The sequence below is a fragment of the Cotesia typhae genome, unplaced genomic scaffold, assembly GCF_013202065.1.
Source record: "Cotesia typhae breed Kobodo isofemale line unplaced genomic scaffold, CoteBio_Ctyphae contig_81, whole genome shotgun sequence".
In the NCBI taxonomy this organism is placed as follows: domain Eukaryota; kingdom Metazoa; phylum Arthropoda; class Insecta; order Hymenoptera; family Braconidae; genus Cotesia; species Cotesia typhae.
The window spans coordinates 389,651-410,488 of NW_027423768.1; the positions used below are offsets into that span (position 1 = coordinate 389,651).

Below are 20,838 nucleotides of genomic sequence, written 5' to 3' on the forward strand. Positions count from 1 at the left end.
AAACAAAATTTTTCAATTTATTTTTTTTTTTGGGTCCGGTCGAGTCTTGGGCGATTTTCTTCGTTTTTTAAAATAATTCCCATCAAAATAAATAAGTAATTAAAACTATCTATCTGTTTGTTTGGGTCCGGTTGAGTCTGCGGACTATTTTTTTTTAAATAATTTTGTTGATTGAAAATTAATAATAAAATTTTTTAATCATTTTTTTGCTCCAGTCGAGATTGGGCCTTTTTTAAAAGAAACAATTTTGCTGATTGAAAATAAGGAAAAATTTTTGTACTGTTATTTTTTTGGATCCGATCGAGTCTTGGGCATTTTTTCGTTTTTAAAGATAATTTCCAGCAAATTAAGTAAGTAATAAAAATTTTTATCCGTTTGTTTGGGTCCGGTTGAGACTTGGGCCCATTTATTTTTTTATAATAATTTTGTTGATTGAAAATTAATAATAAAATTTTTCAATCATTTTTTCTTGCTCCAGTCGAGATTGGGCTCTTTTTTAAAGAAAAATAATTTTGCTGATTAAAAATAAAAAAAAATTTTTTCATCCATCTCTTTTTGGATTCCAGTTGAATCTTAGCCTTTTTTTTTTTTGTATTTGAAAATAATCCCCAGCAAAATAAATGAGAATTAAAAATTTACTCTCCGTTTCTGTGGGTCTGGTTAAATCTTGGGCCTTTTTATTTTTTTATTAAATTTTTTCGAATAAAAATAAAAATTAAAATTTTTTCCTCTGTCTTAGAGTACCCGGTTAGCTTTAATTCAGCGTTACAACGCCTCCAATAATGCTGCGATACACGGACACACACTCATACATTAAGCCGTCCGCTTGCGACCTCATACATCCACTCATTCACACTTACGTACTCGGCTCATAGCGTCACAATCCCCTCTCATGCTCGGCTTTGTGTGAGCGAGTAAGCTGCTATTGCAGCATCTCACTCTCGCGTCTCCTCTACTTCCCCGCTCATTTTCATTTCTCGAATAGCGCGCTTCTGATTGGCTATCGTTTTTAATTCATAACTCAAATTCTATGGCCCAAAAAAATTTTTGGCTCAGGAACTTTCGATTCAGTATTTTTTTCTCTATCGACCCCAACAATTACTCCCGCCACTTCAGAGACACCCTGTATATATTATTTACATGTATATATAAAAAATATATCAAAAATTCATGCGAGTACTCAAATTGAAGCTTTCAATGAGTGTAACACAAAGATGAGATCAAATTTCAAATAATGTCAATAATTAACGAAAGATTTTATATATTCTAAAAGTCTTAATTAATTAAAAATAACCTTGTATTTTGTGAACTATTGAAATTTCAAACGATATAAGTTCAGGTGAGTGTTATACTTATCAAGAGCTTTCATTCGAGTACGTACACGCATTTTTCATATATTTTATATGTTTGTCTCTTGGTTACGATGAGACCATATTAGCTCATATAAAGTATTCTTTGAGCACGTGTGGCTTTTTCGAGGACAGTCCTCATAATTCTATTTATATTTCGTATACTTTCAGGACTGTCTTCAAAGTATACACCGTCAATATAAAGGTTCATTTGAGGACATCATTACTGATATGTGTAAGCGGGGACAGTGTCCCCATAATATTTATTCACGAAAAGTATGATTTGAAGACAAACATAGATTTGTCAAAGGTATTAAATACTAGGGAAAAACACGTAATAATTCTAAAAAAATTTTTTTAAGTTTTGTAGAATGATTAGAGTATATCGTAAGCACGGTTAATATTAGAATTTATATCGAAAAAATAAAAATTATTAGCCATCGAATGACTTCCGAATATTGAATGTCAACGATTCAAAAAAATTATTTTTTATTTGATTAATTAAATTAAATTTAATTCAACAACCATCGTGTTGATTAATTTCTTAAATCAATGTATCAATAAATGCTATAATTATTAATAATTAATAATATCAGAATGATTGTAGTAATTTTCATAATATCGATGACAAATAACCATTAAAAAAACTATCATGCTGATAGAAACAATTGTAAATATTTAAATTTGTTTTCTGCTAAGAATTTAATTCTTAGGCCAAAAGATTAAAATATTAAATCGAAACACTAACTGTTTTATGTTAAGAAAAAATTTCTTGTTTCAAGAATTTTTTTCTTTAGGCCAAGTATAAATTTTTTGTATCAAGAATACAAACACTTAGGTGAAGTGATAAATTTCTAGTTCCAAAAAACCTTTTTCTTCAATCAAAATCACTTTTTGATATTAGCCCAAGAACAAAGGAAGGAAGAAATTTTTTTACTTGGGCCAGGATATTCTTTTTTTCTGTGTATAAATTTCAGGAACATTTAAAAAAATTGGGTACAAATTTTAAGGTCAGTACCCGAAATTTTCATTAAAGTACCTTACAGTAATATGCATAAAGTCCGACGACTACACTGGATATTAGTTGATATTTCGGGAGCAGACCTCAAAGTTTACATATGACCCCAAAGTATACATTTGACCTCATAATATACATTCGCTCGGAATTGAATACAAATTTTGAACCCATGTCCTCGAACTATAATAAACCGTTCAAATATTGGGGACACACAGTAAAAAATTTTCCGTCATTGCGTCAAAAAAGTCTAGTGTTAAAAATTTTAGTGTTAAATATTTAACACTTTTTTGTGTCAATTTAACACAATACGATTGTGTCATTTGATTTTATTTTTTATCAACACAAAAAAGTGTTATTTTACATGAAAGTAACATTTTAAATGTGTTACTATAAAATTAACATAAATTTGTGTTGATTTTACACAACTTTGTGTTAAAAACTGACATGAAATAAGTGGAGTGAGGACGTCCAAGCTCTCCCTAGCGACTCCACTTGTTTTGGCGGGATAGACGACGCCATATTTCTCCGTTGTGATATATCTAATTAAAATTTATTATAAAAAAATATTTAAGTGTATATTTCATTGAATGTGTTTCTGTTAATGAAAAAACCAATTAGAAGTAATAAACGTAAGTGATATTTAATTTTTGTTTACAATGTTTTTAATAAAAAATAACTAACCTCAAAAACCGCAATATTTTTGTCGAAGACTTATTTTATTGAAGATATAAAAATTTTTTTATGTTTATAATTACTTTAAAATAATTTATGGTGATTAAGAAAAAAAAATTTTTTTTTGTAGATGAATAATTCCATGTCAATTAATGACAGCTTGCCAACTGATTCAAATCAATTAAGAGACAGATTGGTTATTTTAGAACTAAATAATCAAAAAGTTTGGGTTAAATTGGCGACACCGATTGTCCATGATCAAATTTTTATGAAAGGTTTTTTTTTTATTAAAAATATTTAATTTTTTATCCATAGAAAATTTATTTATAATAAAAATTTTTTATTTTTGTAGCTCAAGAAGTCTTCCCATTGTTAAAAAATTCTTTTTTTTTTTTTACTGACATCAATGATGCCAGACTTGATTATATTTTAGTGGATTACATCTTAGGAAATCCATCAGGCGTGACACTAAAAATTCAAACCTTCAACGACGACGTTGTTATTTGTAAGTTTTTGAAAGAATAAGAACTTATCGATTGTCTAATGAAACATTGAATATTTATTCAATATCTTAGTTAGCTAATTATTTTATTTTGTTTATTAATACTAGTTATTTATCATTTAATAGGTGATATTGATCATAATAATCTATCTAATCCGAACATTCTGCAAAATTATACTTCTGAAAAAGTTACTACTACCCCGGACCCTAATATTTCTTGCGATGATGATAATGATTCATTGCATAGTCCACCTGCCAAGAAAAAAAATATTGAAGATCGTCAAGCATTAAAGAATTTTGATAAAGAAGTATGTTGGTCTAGTTTTTTAAAATATTTCATGTCTTCTAATGAAACTTGTATAAAATTATTATCTATTGACTGTTGTTTAAAACTCCTACATTTATATTTTATTATTATTTTAGAAACTCCGGAGACTGATTTTAGCTACTGCATATGGTGATGATCTTATGAAAGAGTATGATCAGAATCAGTATTTATCAACTGCTAATCATAAAAAAATCATAAGGTTGATTGTCAAGTATCTTCTTGATTATAAGGACAAGATCAAAAGAACGCTGTCCTCAAACGATAAAGCAGAATGTGCGGCTGCAGTGATTGAGTTGTTTCCTAATCTTCGAAACCCACACGGAAAGTTAGGATATGTAAGTACATTAGGGTGATTCAAAAAAAAAGAATATTTTTTTTTTCGTTTGGTACTCTGAAAAATAGGTTCCTAGACACCTCTAAGAAAGCCTCTCCAAGCATGAGTTCTTAATTGTAACGGGATGGTCCTCCCTCTTACAGTTTTCTAGTTTTTCTTATTATCAGATAGAAAAATTTATATCTCGCTTCCAACTACTTGAAAAAATATCTTGTTCCTTAGATTTTGTAGGAAATTGAATGCTCTACAAAAAAGGTCTCTTACGATTTTTTCGTAAACCCAACCGTTTAAAAGATATTAACGATTAAAGTTTGATTATTTTTGGGAAAATTTTTTATTTCTTATGAATTTTATAACTCAATGAAAAAAAATCATTATGAATGATGAAACTCATAGTTTTGTAGGAAATTTACTGCTCTATAAAAATGGTCTCTTATGATTTTTCGATCAAGTTGAGCGTTTACGAGATATTCATCGTCAAACATCAATGCATATCAATTTTTCTAGTTTTTGATCAATAATTCGAAAAATTTCAATTTATTCTGTGAGTTTCAAGGAAATTTAGACAAATTTGAGTTTGTATGAATAGAAATATGTTATGAACTATTTTTTAATTAGTTTTTTTAGTCTTGGACATGTTTGATTACATTAAAACAAAAATTAGTGCATTTTTTTAAATATATAATTCAATTTAGTGTGTTTCACTTTTTTATCGAAGAATTTATTTATTTAATTATCAACTGCCATATAATTTTCAATATTTTCAACATAACGGTACACTTTTACTGTAAATAATTTCCTCTATTGCAGTTTGGGTAGTTTTTTCGATGTTCTTTGATAATTTGCAATAAGTATTGGAATTGCTCTTCATTTTTGTCAAGCATTGATTATACTCACTAACTAATGCAACAGCTCGTTCTGCTGAATCATTAACAACTTTCAATTGGTTAAAGTATTCTTTATTTTCAATGTAACTGTCATTAGTAGGCCACGATTCAATATCTTTATCAAGGAAGTCATATGGTAAATCAAAGATTTTAAAGAGATTTAAAGACTTTTAGAAACAAAGTCACTCAGACTTTTTGCGTTAATGAATTCAAATCGTTTTTATCAATTATAAATTTTTAGCTTTAGAATCTGTGCCGTTACGAGTATTAACAGCTCCAACAATATTTTTTTACTTCCAATGAAACGGTATCGTCAAATAATGATAAAATGGCAAGTTCATCACTTAAATACCATAAATGCAAAATCATTTTTTCACAAGTTGCTGAAGAAATCAATGAATTGATATATTTGTACTCGAATAAATTTTTCAAAAACTGCAAGTCATGATTAGCAGCAGTTGTTGCAGAAGTTGATGAAAACCAAGCTTTTAAATACAGTGTAACTATAAATATACAAATTTGCCGAAGACCGTCCAATTCTTTATTAGAAAGTTTAAATTCATTTCTGAATAGAAACATTTTTAAACTGTAAATTGCCTTCGCCAACCACCTAGCATGATGAATTGCACCAGGACGTTTGAAAAAATTTCTTCTTGAGGCATTTCTCCAAGGAAAATCAACGACAATTCCAACAATTCTTTATAGTCATCTCGGGGTTGTAGTAACTACCAAAAACAATTAAAAATTTGTCAGAAACAAGAAAATTTTTTTCTTAAAATCGCAGTTAAATCATACCTGTAAGGATTGTGCAATTAAACTAGATATTTCATTTTTTTATCCAAAATGATATCAGCAACAACAGTATCTTCAATTCCAGATTTATAATTAGTTTTATTTATTTCATCCCATGATTTTTTAAATCTTCCGAACATTGGTACGTTTGGCCCAGATGACACAGGCCAATATACTTCAAATGCACTTCTCAATATGATCTCAAAAATGTGGTGACGACATGGTAACCACATTAACTCTCTTCCCAAAGTCTTTTCAATTGCCTTACATGTACCGTTATAAATTCCTGTATAAAGAAAATAGATAACTATCGTTAAATTTAATATTTTCAACAAATTGTAGATTATATTTAAAATCCAAATGAGTAAATAATTCTCAATAATTTCAAAAGTGAAATTCAGTAAGCAATAAAAATTAAACTAGAACGTTAATAATTAAATATTTTTTAGATTAAATTATCATTGATAAGTTACCTGTATTAACTGCCGTCGTGTCAAAACACATCGCCTTAACATAATTAGTAATACCCCATTCACTCAATGTCGATAAAATGGCTGATGTTTGATTGTCTGCCGTCCCAGAATTCATTTTGGAACCCCAAGTAATTGTTCGGTACCAAATGCAGTTAAAATAACTGGTAGCCATTCCACAGATTTTGATCCAACAAGGTCATTCAGCATTTTTCCGTCCCAATGCACAACGTATTTATCGTGTGTCTTAAAGTTGTCATTAAGTCCTTTAGCAATGTCTTCTCTTTGAAGCATACGAGCTCGTTGAATTGAACTATAACTGAGCGTTGTATCTTCAATTTTAATACCTACTGCTAGTAAAACCGGAGCAATAATAAACATCGCATTTCTACTGCTGACATTAGCTCGGTCGAGTCCAAAAATGACTTCAGGAGTTAAGACATCAAGTTTTGCTCGTTTTGTCGGAATTGGAGGTTCATACTCTGAATCAGATCCAAAATTTGTAACTCCACTTAATGTATACGTAGAGAACGACTCTGATTTTTCACTTGGAACAATCGCATGACTGGTAGACGGTTGATCTAAGTCTGGAATAAGATCTGTTTTATAAATTAAACGAAGAAAATGTATAGAATTTATTCATTTTGATGACAAATAATTAAGAAAGGACTCCAAAAATTGTCTAGTCAAATGTCATCTAGTCATCTATGAAAAGTTACACTACTACCTGACTTTATAATAATTAAATATCTCAGATACTTACTACTCTCATCTATTCCCATCATAGTTGTGGTTAAGTTTGATACAGGTACATTATTAGAAAGAATCTCTTTATGGGTACCGAATTTTTGATCCAAATACAACTTTCTAATATTATCATCAAGCACTTTTAAGGATTTTTCGCTCACAATGTCGAATAATTGTTCAAGATCAGTCTGAAATTTCATTTCCTTTTGGTTTTGCGCTGAATTCTTTTTATCGAAATTTTTTTGTAATTTTAACTATTGACTGTGATAGCGAAGAAATTTTTTGACTGCATTAGGAGCTCCACTAGTTGGAATCTGATTTTTCTCCACAGTTCAATAACTTGGTCAACTGAATTTTTAGCACTTTGTTTGATTGAATACTTTAAAATTTTAAGTTGGTAGAAAAACACACGCATAACCTCTTTCACTTTTGGTAACTTACGTTCCGAAATTCTTTGTAGAGGTATTCCGATAAAACGTATTTCTTTATTCATTGTAGGTTAATTGATGATAAATAAATTTATGTGATGATTATAAGACTTATTTAAAATGAATTATTTTATTACGTATTCAAGATGATCAGTTTTAGGAACACTGAAAATACGGTATGAAATGGGTAGATACTGAAGATAGTTGAGAGTAAAAAACATAGATGGCGTTAGTTTCAGAAGACAAACAGAAGAAGAAATGGAATTCAAAACAAAAATCCCCTCGAACGAAAATTTTATGTATATTTTGTGAAAAACAATTTAAAAATACGCACTGAACAAATTTCATAATAATAAATGACAACGCGATTAAGATTTTAAATTATTAAAGATAAAATTAAAAAAATATTATTAGAATAAAAACTTTCAAATGAATTTTTGAACAGAAAACATCTATAGGAGTTGCTTTTATAATAAAAACTCAAATTTGTCTAAATTTCCTTGAAACTCACAGAATAAATTGAAATTTTTCGAATTATTGATCAAAAACTAGAAAAATTGATATGCATTGATGTTTGACGATGAATATCTCGTAAACGCTCAACTTGATCGAAAAATCATAAGAGACCATTTTTATAGAGCAGTAAATTTCCTACAAAACTATGAGTTTCATCATTCATAATGATTTTTTTCATTGAGTTATAAAATTCATAAGAAATAAAAAATTTTCCCAAAAATAATCAAACTTTAACCGTTAATATCTTTTAAACGGTTGGGTTTACGAAAAAAATCGTAAGAGACCTTTTTGTAGAGCATTCAATTTCCTACAAAATCTGAGGAACAAGATATTTTTTCAAGTAGTTGGAAGCGAGATATAAATTTTTCTATCTGATAATAAGAAAAAATAGAAAACTGTAAGAAGGAGGACCTTCCCGTTACAATTAAGAACTCATGCTTGGAGAGGCTTTCTTAGAGGTGTCTAGGAACCTATTTTTCAGAGTACCAAACGAAAAAAAAAATATTCTTTTTTTTTTAATCACCCTAAAGTACATCCATGTTAGTCATAACAGCTTTCCTTTAAACGGGAATGTTTTTTTTTTTCTTTCATGCCATCATAATTCTGTCAACAGGAACATTTTTACGATTCTACATCTTCTTCGGGTTATATAGCAACGGGATTATCGAACAGTTCTAGAAAAAAACCAGGCTCCAATTGTGTTAAAAGTATAAAAGATAAGTCATCTGATGCTGTCCTTCGTGAAGTTACTGAAACGCAGGCAGTAAATGAGACAGTAGACGTTAAAGATGCCATAGAGTTTATGAAAAGTGCTGTTCCTGACCAGAAAGATGATATTATTTTGAAAATTCAGCTAATACATGACATCAGGCGATTCTTGCACATGAATGAGAACTTTTTCACAGTATATCCTAGGTTTTTAGATGTCCCTGAATTAGTAAGTAAATATACATGTTAACTCTATGTATGTAGTTTATAAATTATTACAATATTAATAATTTACTTATGTTGATAGATTGACGTTGAATTTAAACTCCTCTTTCCTGAGATAGCTTCTGACATTTTTATAAAAACTTTTCCTAAATACATACTCGCCGCTTTAGATGTATATGAAGTTGAAAAACGAGACAAATCAATGTTAGGTGTTTATACCATTGATGAGTTTTAATATTAACAATTATAAATTATTTTGATTTACAATTAATAATGAAACGTACTTTGTAGATTGGGATCAAGTGACAAATTCGCTAATCTCTTTGACTCAGCTCGTACCACCAACCGCAAAGGGGAAAAAAAATGCTATTCGAGTGAAAACTAAGTTAATAGTCGACAAGCTGATTGTGCTTAGACCGGTAAATATTTGTGACCGATAAAAATGATATACATTTTACAAAAATTAAATTACGTTAAAATTAATATTTTATTTTTTAGTTTGGAACTCCACTACAATTAAAAGATAGTACAAAATCTCCTCAGCCTAAATTGCTTGCTGTAGGACTGAATAAAAGTGCCATTAGTCAATATCATATCAGTATTGACAATCATTGTATTTCTCTAAAAGTAAAGAGTATTGTAGAAGCAATTGATGCACTATTCAAGGCGCACTATGTTTTCAATGTAAAGTTTGACGTCGACTTGAAAAACTTTTGGATTTTTATGCAGCATAATTTTTATGGTATATCCAGCCAATGTACCAATTAAATTATTGATTTTATCAGCAAATTGGAAGCAGCTAAATTGAAACTTGAAGCTTAACTTGGAATTGAAGATTTTATTTTTATTTATATAAGAGTTACCTACGTTTAGAGGAAAAAATTTATAACGACGTTAACTAGTCCATTATAGTAAAACATAATATAATATTAAGATTACGCAGTTTTCAAAGACTGATTTAGTTGTACTGAACTCTATGATTGTTTTAATTAATAAAAACTTAGTTGATTTTAAGTTGCATTCATAATATTAAAAATTTCTTAAAACTCAAGTTCTTTTAAAATGTCTTTAAAGTGCAATTTATGTTTCATGAAAATGAATAGTATTGATCTTTTGTGTAAACACTTACAAATCAACCATTTGTTAGTTGAAAAACCAAATTTGGTTTTAACTTGTTGTGCTGGTTGCTCCAATACTTATTTGACTTATGATAGTTTTAAAACACACCTCGAAATGTGCATGAAAAAAAATACAGCGGTTCTATTTACTGAAAATTGTACCCAAGAAAAATTATCTCATAGTTATATTAATAGCTTCAATACTCCAAAAGACTTAAATTATCAAGTGACTAATGATGCTAATCAACAAACTAACAGTAATAGTTTAAACGATAACGAAATGCAAAATAATATTGATAAATACATACAAAATTGACAACCTAATAAAATGCAATGACTTTAATGACAGACTTAATCTCATAAATCAATTTCGATTACCATTTAATAATAAATTGACAAAGTATATGCGGAATAAAGCCTTTCAGCAATTGATGGTCCAACCTGTTAAAAAAGCACATGGTATTCGTATAGACAAAAAATATGACAAAATTCAACAATCTTACAAACAACTTTCTGTGACCAGTACTTTTACTTACGTACCATTATTAGAAACCCTTACATTTATTTTCAACTCTGAATCTATTAGTAATTACTTTGTTAATCCTCGAGAACCCAATAGTACAGAATATACACATTTTATAGATGGAGAAGTTTATCAAAAAAATGAATTTTTTAAACAAAATAAGCATGTTATTCAATTGCAATTATACTTTGATGAGTTTGAAGTTTGTAATCCATTAGGAACCAAAACTGGCATTCACAAAATCGGTGCATTTTATTTTACTCTTTTAAATTTGCCTTCTCATTTAAATTCTAATTTAAATCACATACATTTACTAGCTTTATGTTACAATTACGACATAAAACAATTCGGTATCAGTCCTGTATTAGATGTAATTGTTAAAGATATAAAAATTCTAGAATCAAAGGGAATTTATGTAGATTCTTTGAATTCGATTGTGAAAGGTACATTAGTATCATTATCCTGTGATAATTTAGGTTGCGCTACATTACTTGGTATGAATGAATCGTTTTCTTCGAATTATTATTGCCGAATCTGTACAATTTTAAAAACTGATGCTCAGAAGACGTGTGAGGCTAATGATAAAATTTTACGTACATCTGAGAGCTTTATTTATTTATCTAAAAGACTGAACTGTGCCAACAGTGAAACTTTGAATTTTTTTGAGATAAAAAAATTTACTCCTCTTTGTGAACTTAACCATTTTAGAATTTCTGAAAACTATAGTATTGATGTGATGCACGATTTCTTGGAGGGAATTTGCCAACGAGATTTGCAATTATTTTTTACTTTTCTAATTGAAACACGTTTAATTTCTCTAGAAGAATTGAATGAGCGAATACAAGCTTTTGACTATGGTTTGAATAATATACCGAATATTCCGAGTGGTATTAAAATTAGCAAAACGTCAAATAGTATTGGACAACATGCCGCACAAACTCTTTGCTTGATTACTTTTCTACCATTAATTATAAAAGATACGATTTTGAAAATAAAACAAAATGATTATGTTAAATGGTACATGATATTGTTACTAATAAAAATGCTGAAAATTGCCTTAGCGCCTAAAATTACCTTAGAAATGTTGCAAGATTTAGAAACAAGTACGACAATGCATCACAATATTTTAATTAATAATTACGCAGTAAATCTAACACCTAAAGATCATATTGTGACTCACTATCCAATGATTATTAGAAAAATGGGTCCTCCTAAAAATCAGTGGACTATGCGATACGAAAGTAAGAACGGTTTTCTCAAAAGTTATGCTGAGAAATTGAAAAATTTTATAGACATTGGATTTACATTAGCTGAGCGTAATCAGAAATCCAAGTCATGTTTTTGGAATAATGATATTAAATCACTTGATTGTAAATCGCATCTTATAGAAACTCGAAAAATAAGTATTAGTAAATTACAATACAAACTAATCATTTTAGATCATTTTTCACTATCTGAAGAAATAAAAATTACTGTTGGGAAACGTATTAAATTCATGGGTTCAGAACTCTTGACAAATAAATTTATCTGTACTGCCTTTTCAAATAATTTACCCGTTTTCAGTAGATCTGTACTTTTTTTTTCTATCTATGATGAATTGTTTATGATTTGTGAATCATGGAAAACAATAGGCATATCAACATCATGTCTAAGATATTTAATTGTTAATAATTCAAATACTTTTATACAAAAAATATCCGACTTGCCTTACACTAAAAACTGGCAATTATATGAAACTAGTGATAAACAATTTGTTATCCCAACGGAATATTTTTTATAACTATTCTAATTACTGTTTGTAATAATAAAAATAAAACTGTCAAACTATTGAAAAAAAAAAAATTTACTTTTGTATATATTTTTATGAATTATCAACTAGTCTCCTGTTTGATATAAAAATAGTCCATATTTTAAAACTTTAATTGTTTTTAACTATAACTATAACTATTGAGGTTATGCATTTGGCTGCTTCAATTTGGGAAAATAACTTTTTAACATTTTAATATGTAAACATTTAACATTTAGGTGCGTCAAAAATTTTAGGTTCCTCTGTAGAATATTTTAACATTAATTTGTGTAAAATTTAACACAATAGTATGTTATTGATTTAACATAAAACGTTTATGTTAAAATAACACAAAAATTTGTGTTAAATTTTTTTTTACACAAGATTTGTGTTAAAAATGACGCAAAATTTTTTACTGTGTATAAATAATGCTCAAGGTCAAACGTTCAACAAAATAGGGATAGACCTTCAAAAAGACGTCTTCAACCATGGACAATTGTACGTTGCTATGTCTAGAGTAAAATCTTGGGATTCATTGAAAATTTACTTGAACAATGATAGGTCTAATGATTTGGTAAAAAATTATGTATTTACAGAACTTTACTCATAGAAAATTTTCATGAAATGTATATTTTATCCTACACTTCGATTTACTTTAATCCTGGAACTAAGAATTGTTAATGTGACATAACATTTTCATTATGAAATTTGCATTATTAATTTATGAAAACATTCGCAGTAATCGTACGTGGAAAAAAACGCTTGATATCTAACGAATTCAACACATTTTAGCCATGTTAAACCCGGAAAACGAGTAATGCCATGATTGTGACCACCATTAACAACACTTTCTTATCCGAAAAATTTACTGATGCTACATTTGTTTTCGAGTATTAAGAAAAATTCATCTCGTTAAATGCCCGTATTATCATTATTTATTATTATTATAGTCATAATTATTATTATAATTAACATCAAATCCTTATCGTTCATACATGAAAGTTATATGAACTAACAAATCTCGTTTTCCGGAAATCGAATAATGGAATAATCTTATCAAATTAATGTATTGTCATCAGTCCTCGACAATTCTACGAAATTTACATGAAATCTGACGTTTAAAGTGGGTCAAAATCAACTGTAAAGAAGTCGGTTGCAAATATAAAAACATACAAACATACGGGCGAAACCAATAAAAGCGTGTGAAATTGTGGAATTAATTTCAAAAAAATATGAAAATTGACGTTTAATACTAATTTAAAGGGCGCGCCAATGAACATTTCTAGTTATTTATAATCATGGATGAGAATATCATTAACAAATTAAAAAAATTTTTCTCTGGTTTTCAGACTACAACATTATTATTAAGACGGTTCTAAGAAAAATTTATCATAGTATACTTTCATACTACCAGAAGTAGTATCTGAGAGTATTAAAAGCGTGAAAAAAATTCTGTCATAAAAATCTACTCTTCATTTTATATTTGTAGTTGGCAATCATTTTAATTTCCGAGTTTAATTTTTTTCGCAAGCTTATACTTTTTCATGACAATTTTCTTTCGATTAAAAATATTATCGCATATGAAACGTCATTCATAATCCTTTAAAATACATGTTAATAGCATACCTCAAACCAGATTTCTCTATCTACAATCTCTTCATCATATTCTTCTTGAATCCACGAAACCGATTCTGTAGATATTTGAATTGAACTGTCCTGACAAGTTGGTAAAATAATATCATCAATAGCTTCTATCTAATAAATTACTATATAATAATTAATTACTAAAACACTACTATAATAATAAATTACTATTGCTGGACATTTCTGTAGTATCCAATTGGTTCACTGCATTCATATTTTCATTATCGTCAGGAAGAAGTACACCACAATCAAGATGTGTAACCTATAAAGCAATTTATAAGAATACAATTTCATAAGGTAATCGTAATTATAAAATTTCAAAATTAAAAAAAAAAATCAAAAAATATATAATTTTAACGATTGACAAAAGTTTTGATCCAAGGACAACTTTACTTAATTATAGCTTATAATATGGTGGTTATTAATGACAATCATAATCATCGGCACAACTTTTAAATGACAACTTCAATCGATTGAGTTATTTTAATCATATTGAGTCGCACATGGAATTAGCATATTATTTAATAAACATTTAATGTTTTACTTTGTTCTATTATTATTGTAAATAGTTTGCTTTACTTTGTAATTATACACCCTCACAACTAACACGTTATCATGAGTAATCAAAACTATATGGAACTACCGTATTTATTTAATTTAATATAACACGTGTGCAATTGGGTAAAAAAATGACTCACCTCTCAACGTAAGCCTGTTAGCTTAAGTCAAGAGTATCAATCAAAATTGAACAACAAAAACTTAGAAATAATGGAAGAAGTATTTATGACATTTAAATTAATTTTCAATTTAGTTCAACAAAACTTTAACGAAAATCCATCTACGTAAATAAATATACATTTAAAAGATTGCGACATATTTTTTGCGGGATTGATTTTCTTTAAATTTTTTTTCAAAAGCTATCTTAATAACAATGATTTGACGATTTGATGCAAAATTAGACGTACGCTTACGTAAATGATTTTTTAAGCTATGTACAATTTTATTTCACCTGTGGCCATAATAATGTAATAATTTTGGATATTAAGTGATGTAACTAAACCTCTATTAAGACAAGAAATTTTAAATCATTAATAGTTTTTTGAAAACACAAGAAAATATTAGATTTGAATGGTGCATATACATTTTACATTGAGGAAATATTTATAAATTTTTTCTCTTACTTCAGGTGAACTGATAAGTAATTAATTAATAAATTATAATAAATAAATTAAATATAATAATATAATAATAATAAAAAATATAAAATATAATAATAAATTATAAACTTATGAACCGGTTGTTAGTGTCAAAAAAAAAAATAAATTTGTAAGTATAAGAGATATCGTCATTTATTATATAATACACGATACCTCCCATGAAAAAATTTATATTTGTGAGTCTTTAGTAGAAATTTTTGTTAAAAATAATTAACGGGGAAGTACTTAACCTACACATTGTCAGATAGTCGCTTCAAATTTCACAAAATTATTATATTGTAAAGATGTTTCTTTCAATAAGTGGCAATAAAAATATTAAAAAAAAAAGACTACAAGCTCATGAATCCTACATTGATATTTTGTGTAATTTTTATCAAAGAAGTATAAAAAAATAAATATATTTATATTTTTAAATTCTTATTGTATAAAAGTAAATAAATGTACTTAGAGTATTTACAGCACGTCGACATTTTGCTAATTTGTCATAAAATGTAGATTTAGGCATAACACTGTCACCACCATAAGCAAAATGTGAATTATAAGGACCTCGTTTCATAGTTATATTTAATTTAGTCAATTATGACTAAATAATTATCCTAAATATCTATGTTTTAAAGCGATGTTTCAATAACTTTGTTACGTCCTCACCTTCATTCGCAGATGTCACTATCGCTCATCTCAAATATTACAAACTAGACTAAAACATATAATTAGATATAGATAATAGATTATAATTATAGAACTATAAGTAGGGACCATAACAATAAGTAAAGAATAACTAGTAGATACTAGAACACTTAAGAATTATCTAACAATGATTCAACACGCAGTAGAACAAATAAGTTGTTTTTAAGTTACCATTAACATTCCAACAAGGAACGCTTAACGATAACACAAATGTATAATAAAATGTAAAGGGAAACTAGAGTACAGTACGCGGCAACATCAGAAAGTTTCACGAAAAGAATGTCCTAAGTCAACAACAAACAATTACGTGGACTAGACTCTGGAGTGGCATCAGCCGATGAGCCAGCTCACCCTGATGACGCAGGAAGCGTGAACTCCAAAGTCTAGAGCATTCTATATTTTCGAGAACCTGATAAGCAACCCTACTCCTACAAGGGCGCGTCCCTTGGGGAGTCTATAAAAGCGAGTTGCATCGGGAACTCGAGGCCTTTTTCATAATATCATTAAGCTACTAAGTACTGCTCTAGAAACCGATAAACATTACACTGTACGACGGTTTCCCTCCTGATAATTAAATTGTATCGCATTACTAATTAAATAAATCGGAGACTATTAATTTCAAATTAAATCAGTTTATTTCGGAGGAAACTCGAGTCCACCTACTGACGACACTGGAGGTCGTCTCATCCTAATTCTCCAGACCCCTTTATATTATTTAGGGCCGGTTCTTCTCAAACCGCGCGGTTACGAGGACGTAACAACTAATTAATATAATAAATTGGTGGCAGCGACGGATTCGAACACACTCCGAAGAGGACTGGCGCAAAATTTTTTTTGTGTATAAAATTCAACATCGATCTTCATCTCCGAAAGTATTAATTCACCATCAACTCAAAAATCGAAAATTTCTTTTCCGGGAACAATCAAAAAAAAAAAATACAAATCTTCAAAAAAAAAAAATCAACGAGAAGAAATATATAAAGTGATACAGTTAGTGAAAAGTTAAAAATCAAAAATCAGTGAGAAGTTTTTGAAAAATTTATATAATCTATAATTTTCTTTTGCTTAATTATAAATAAAGTATATCAAAACAAATTACAAATTAAATAAAATTAATAATAACAACGAATAAAATAAAAGACTATTCAACAAACAATAAGCAAAGAGAAAAATAAAAACCATTAAATTGTAAAACAAGTGAATCATCACCAAGAATCTAGTTAAAAACTTCAAGCAGAAGCAACTACAGCCAAGCAGTGACGACCTAGGACAACAACGATAGAGCCAAGCAGCCCAAATCCAACATCACCTGAGAGGCAGCTCACGAATCCGAAAAAGGACAACCCAAGCATTTAAATATAATTAACAACATAAGAATATACAACGAAGTAGTAAGTCATTTATTAATTCGAATTTATTTGTTTCTCATCAAAAATTACAATTTTTCCCCTTGTCTGCCCACGCAGTATACATTTTTTTTCTCTTTTCAAAAAAAAATTGACGGAATATTTAAAAAAACAAAAAAAAAACAAAATATTTTTTCTTTTCCTTTTTTGACTTGTTTTAAATAAATCAAAATGACTTTAGATAACGATAACGAAATGGAAACCACTATATTAGAAAGTAAAGGAAAAATAGCAGCTTTAGAAAAAGCTATAGAAGAATTGTTAGATGAAAGAGAGAGAATGAAAAGCGACTTCGAAAAACGTTGCGACAATGTAATATTAGACAGACTTAATCAGTTTAAAGCTGAATTAAATGCACGACAAAGTACATCAACACATAATAGTAACAATAATAACGGTATAAAATATAATAAATTCGATCTTTTCATAAAAACTATTCCTGAATTTGACGGACACACAATCCCAGTACAATCATTTACAGAAATATGTAAAGAAGCAAAGAACTTTATAACAGACGTAGAAGAAAAAGTACTAGTACGATTATTAATATCAAAATGTAAAAACGGACCGATAGTTAGACTATTAAACGCTAATATAAAAACAATAGACGACTTAATTTCAACATTAACACTAAATTACGGACAGAGTAAACCTATCTCAGTTTTACTAAACGAACTAACACATTTTAAACAAAGAAAAGACGAGAGAGTTATAGATTTTCATAGTAGAATAGATGAACATTTAAGAAAAACAATCCTAGAAATTGAAAATTCAAAATGTAAAAACTCGAATGAGAAAACGATAATAGCGACAGAGACAGCAATTTAAACATTTTTATCAGGACTATACCCGCAAATAGCATTATATTTAGGACAGGTAGAATATAACGACCGTCAGTCAGCCGCTACCGCTGCTCGTGAAGCAGAAAGAAAATTATAATCGATGAGCAATATTAACTCTATGTTTCAAACCTTTAATGACACAAATTGCCATGCTATTCAAAGTACTCCTAATACAGACGTGACACACAAAAACGACGACAAAATTCAACTTAAAGATAACATTATTAATACAAACAAATATTGTTCAAATTGCAAAAGAAACAATCATAATACAGAGGATTGCAGATTTTTAAAGTTTAGAAATTACGGAAACTATGATAGCAATAACAGAAATAATCGTAATATGACAAGTAACAATTACAATAATAATAATAATAATAATAACAATAAAAACTACAATCGTTATAATAACAATTACACCAATAGTACAAACAATATTTACACTAGGAATAATAATAATCCGATCAGTGGTAATACGAATAATAATAATAACGGACCCCAATACAATGTGCGTACTGCAGAAAGATAGGACACGTAGAAAAAATTTGTAAAAAGAAAATTTACGATTATGGTAGACAAGCAGGTTTAAATGTCGCACAAACAGTTCAGGGAAACGGACAAAAGAGCCCTTCCAGGCTCTTCAAGGGGAAACACCTCAACGCAACAGAGCCAAACCCAAAATTAAATACCAGAATACCCACAAAAACATACTTTGTAGGCGCAATGTCACCTACGATTATTACGGGAAAATTCTATTAGACACGGGATGTAATTTAAACCTAATAAAATACGGGGAAGTCAAACATAAAGATCTAATTGATGAATCATATTGCTATAATTTAAACGGAGTATCAGAAGCAATTATTCTAGGTAAAATAAAAATACAAATTTTTAATACAGAAACAGACCTTCACGTAATCCCGACGACTTCCCCCTAGATTATTCAGGTATATTAGGAATGGAATTCTTACGCGAAAACGGCGGAATAATAAACCTAGTAGAAAATACGATTACGTTTACGAAGTTAAATAATTTAGAAATTTCATTGACAGAAGGAGAATATTTTGTTTTAAAAGCTCGTACTAAAACAGCAATGTTCGTTCGGATAGATAGTAATCTCAAAGAGGGGTACGTGCCTCGTCTAGATATGGGAAACGGTATATTTGCCGGAGAAGAATCAGTGAGTAATAGAAATGGGATAGCTTATTTGTATGCAATAAATACTCTTAGTGAAGATGTCAAAGTAAAGGTGCCAACAATCTCCTTGTACCCATTTGGAACAAGCGAAGAAGATAGCACTTACTTATCGCAAGATGAAACGGTTCAACAAAGCGATAGCACCATGGCCAGGGAAAATCGCGTTGATAAAGTTATTAGTCTCTTGCGTTTAGAACATCTGAATGACGAAGAGCGCGAAGAAATAGTTTCAATTGTTGAAAAATACGCCGACCTCTTCAACATTACGGCAGAAAATTTGCAGGCAACCACAGTGGCTGATCACATAATACCCACGAAAGATGACATCCCAGTAAATACTAGACAATATAGACACCCACCCGCGCATAAAGATGAAATCGAAAGACAAATAACAGAACTTCTTTCAATGGATATTATAGAACCATCAACTTTACCATATAATTCACCTCTTTTCATAGTTCCAAAGAAAAAGGATTCAAAAGGAAACGTAAAATATCGTCTAGTTATAGATTATCGAAAAGTAAATGATAAGACGATTGGGGATGCATACCCATTACCGCTCATAAACGATATACAATATATATACAATATAACGATATACAATATAACGATAAACAATATACTCGACCAACTAGGAGGAGCTATGTACTTTTCTACTTTTGACCTGAAATCGGGTTTTTATCAAATAAAAGTTAACAATAGGGACAAGCATAAAACGGCATTTACGACCCCGCGAGGACACTATCAATTCAATAGGATGCCTTTCGGACTCAAAAATGCACCTGCTACCTTTCAAAGACTAATGGATTTAGTACTTAGAGGTTTACAAGGTGTAGATCTATTCGTCTACCTGGACGATATAGTAATCTATGCGCGTTCGCTCGAAGAACATAGAACTAAATTCGAAAAGTTAGCCGAACGTTTACGTAAAGCGAATCTAAGTTTCCAGCCCGATAAATGCGAATTTTTAAGAAAAGAAGTGTTATATCTAGGACATCTTATTTCTGCCGATGGAGTGAAACCAGACCCAGAAAAGATAAGAGCAATCAAAGATTACAAAACTCCTACAAATACCACTCAAGTAAGAGAATTTCTCGGACTTGCGGGTTACTATCGACGTTTCATAAAAGATTTTGCAAAAATAGCGAAACCATTATCAGACCTAACAAGTAAAAACGCGAAATTTGTCTGGACACAAGAACATCAAGTAATCTTTGAAAATTTACGTGATAAACTATGCACGGCTCCAATATTACAGTATCCGGATTTTTCAAAACCTTTTATTTTAACGACCGATGCATCAAACTACGCAGTAGGAGCAATTCTTTCCCAGGGTAAAATAGGTGAAGATAAAATAATAGCAGCAGCCTCTCGCGTCCTAAATAAACATGAGAAAAATTACTCAACTACAGAAAAAGAAATGGTTGCAGCATTATTCGGGA

General features: G+C 29.3%; 4 protein-coding genes across 4 annotated transcripts; 2 read left to right on the forward strand and 2 right to left on the reverse strand.

The window, feature by feature from the left end:
- Positions 1–2,158: 2,158 nt before the first annotated feature.
- Positions 2,159–9,745, forward strand: LOC141533033 (uncharacterized). The gene is made up of 8 exons (XM_074251689.1): positions 2,159–3,314; positions 3,392–3,544; positions 3,668–3,849; positions 3,965–4,204; positions 8,657–8,980; positions 9,059–9,185; positions 9,268–9,395; positions 9,475–9,745. The coding sequence occupies exons 1-8, from the start codon at positions 3,170–3,172 to the stop codon at positions 9,742–9,744; spliced, it is 1,569 nt and encodes a 522-aa protein (XP_074107790.1). The 5' UTR covers positions 2,159–3,169; the 3' UTR covers position 9,745.
- On the reverse strand, positions 5,755–6,470 carry LOC141533008 (uncharacterized). Its single transcript, XM_074251657.1, has 3 exons — positions 6,356–6,470; positions 5,886–6,168; positions 5,755–5,815 (listed from the first exon to the last, which is right to left on the reverse strand). The coding sequence occupies exons 1-2, from the start codon at positions 6,468–6,470 to the stop codon at positions 5,903–5,905; spliced, it is 381 nt and encodes a 126-aa protein (XP_074107758.1). The 3' UTR covers positions 5,755–5,815; positions 5,886–5,902.
- LOC141533009 (uncharacterized) lies at positions 6,467–7,414 on the reverse strand. Its single transcript, XM_074251658.1, has 2 exons — positions 7,116–7,414; positions 6,467–6,951 (listed from the first exon to the last, which is right to left on the reverse strand). Exons 1-2 carry the CDS (start codon positions 7,297–7,299, stop codon positions 6,467–6,469), a joined length of 669 nt encoding a protein of 222 aa, XP_074107759.1. The 5' UTR covers positions 7,300–7,414.
- A 729-nt stretch (positions 9,746–10,474) lies between the features above and the next one.
- LOC141533032 (uncharacterized) lies at positions 10,475–12,428 on the forward strand. Its single transcript, XM_074251688.1, has one exon. The coding sequence runs from the start codon at positions 10,499–10,501 to the stop codon at positions 12,395–12,397; it is 1,899 nt and encodes a 632-aa protein (XP_074107789.1). The 5' UTR covers positions 10,475–10,498; the 3' UTR covers positions 12,398–12,428.
- Positions 12,429–20,838: the final 8,410 nt, after the last annotated feature.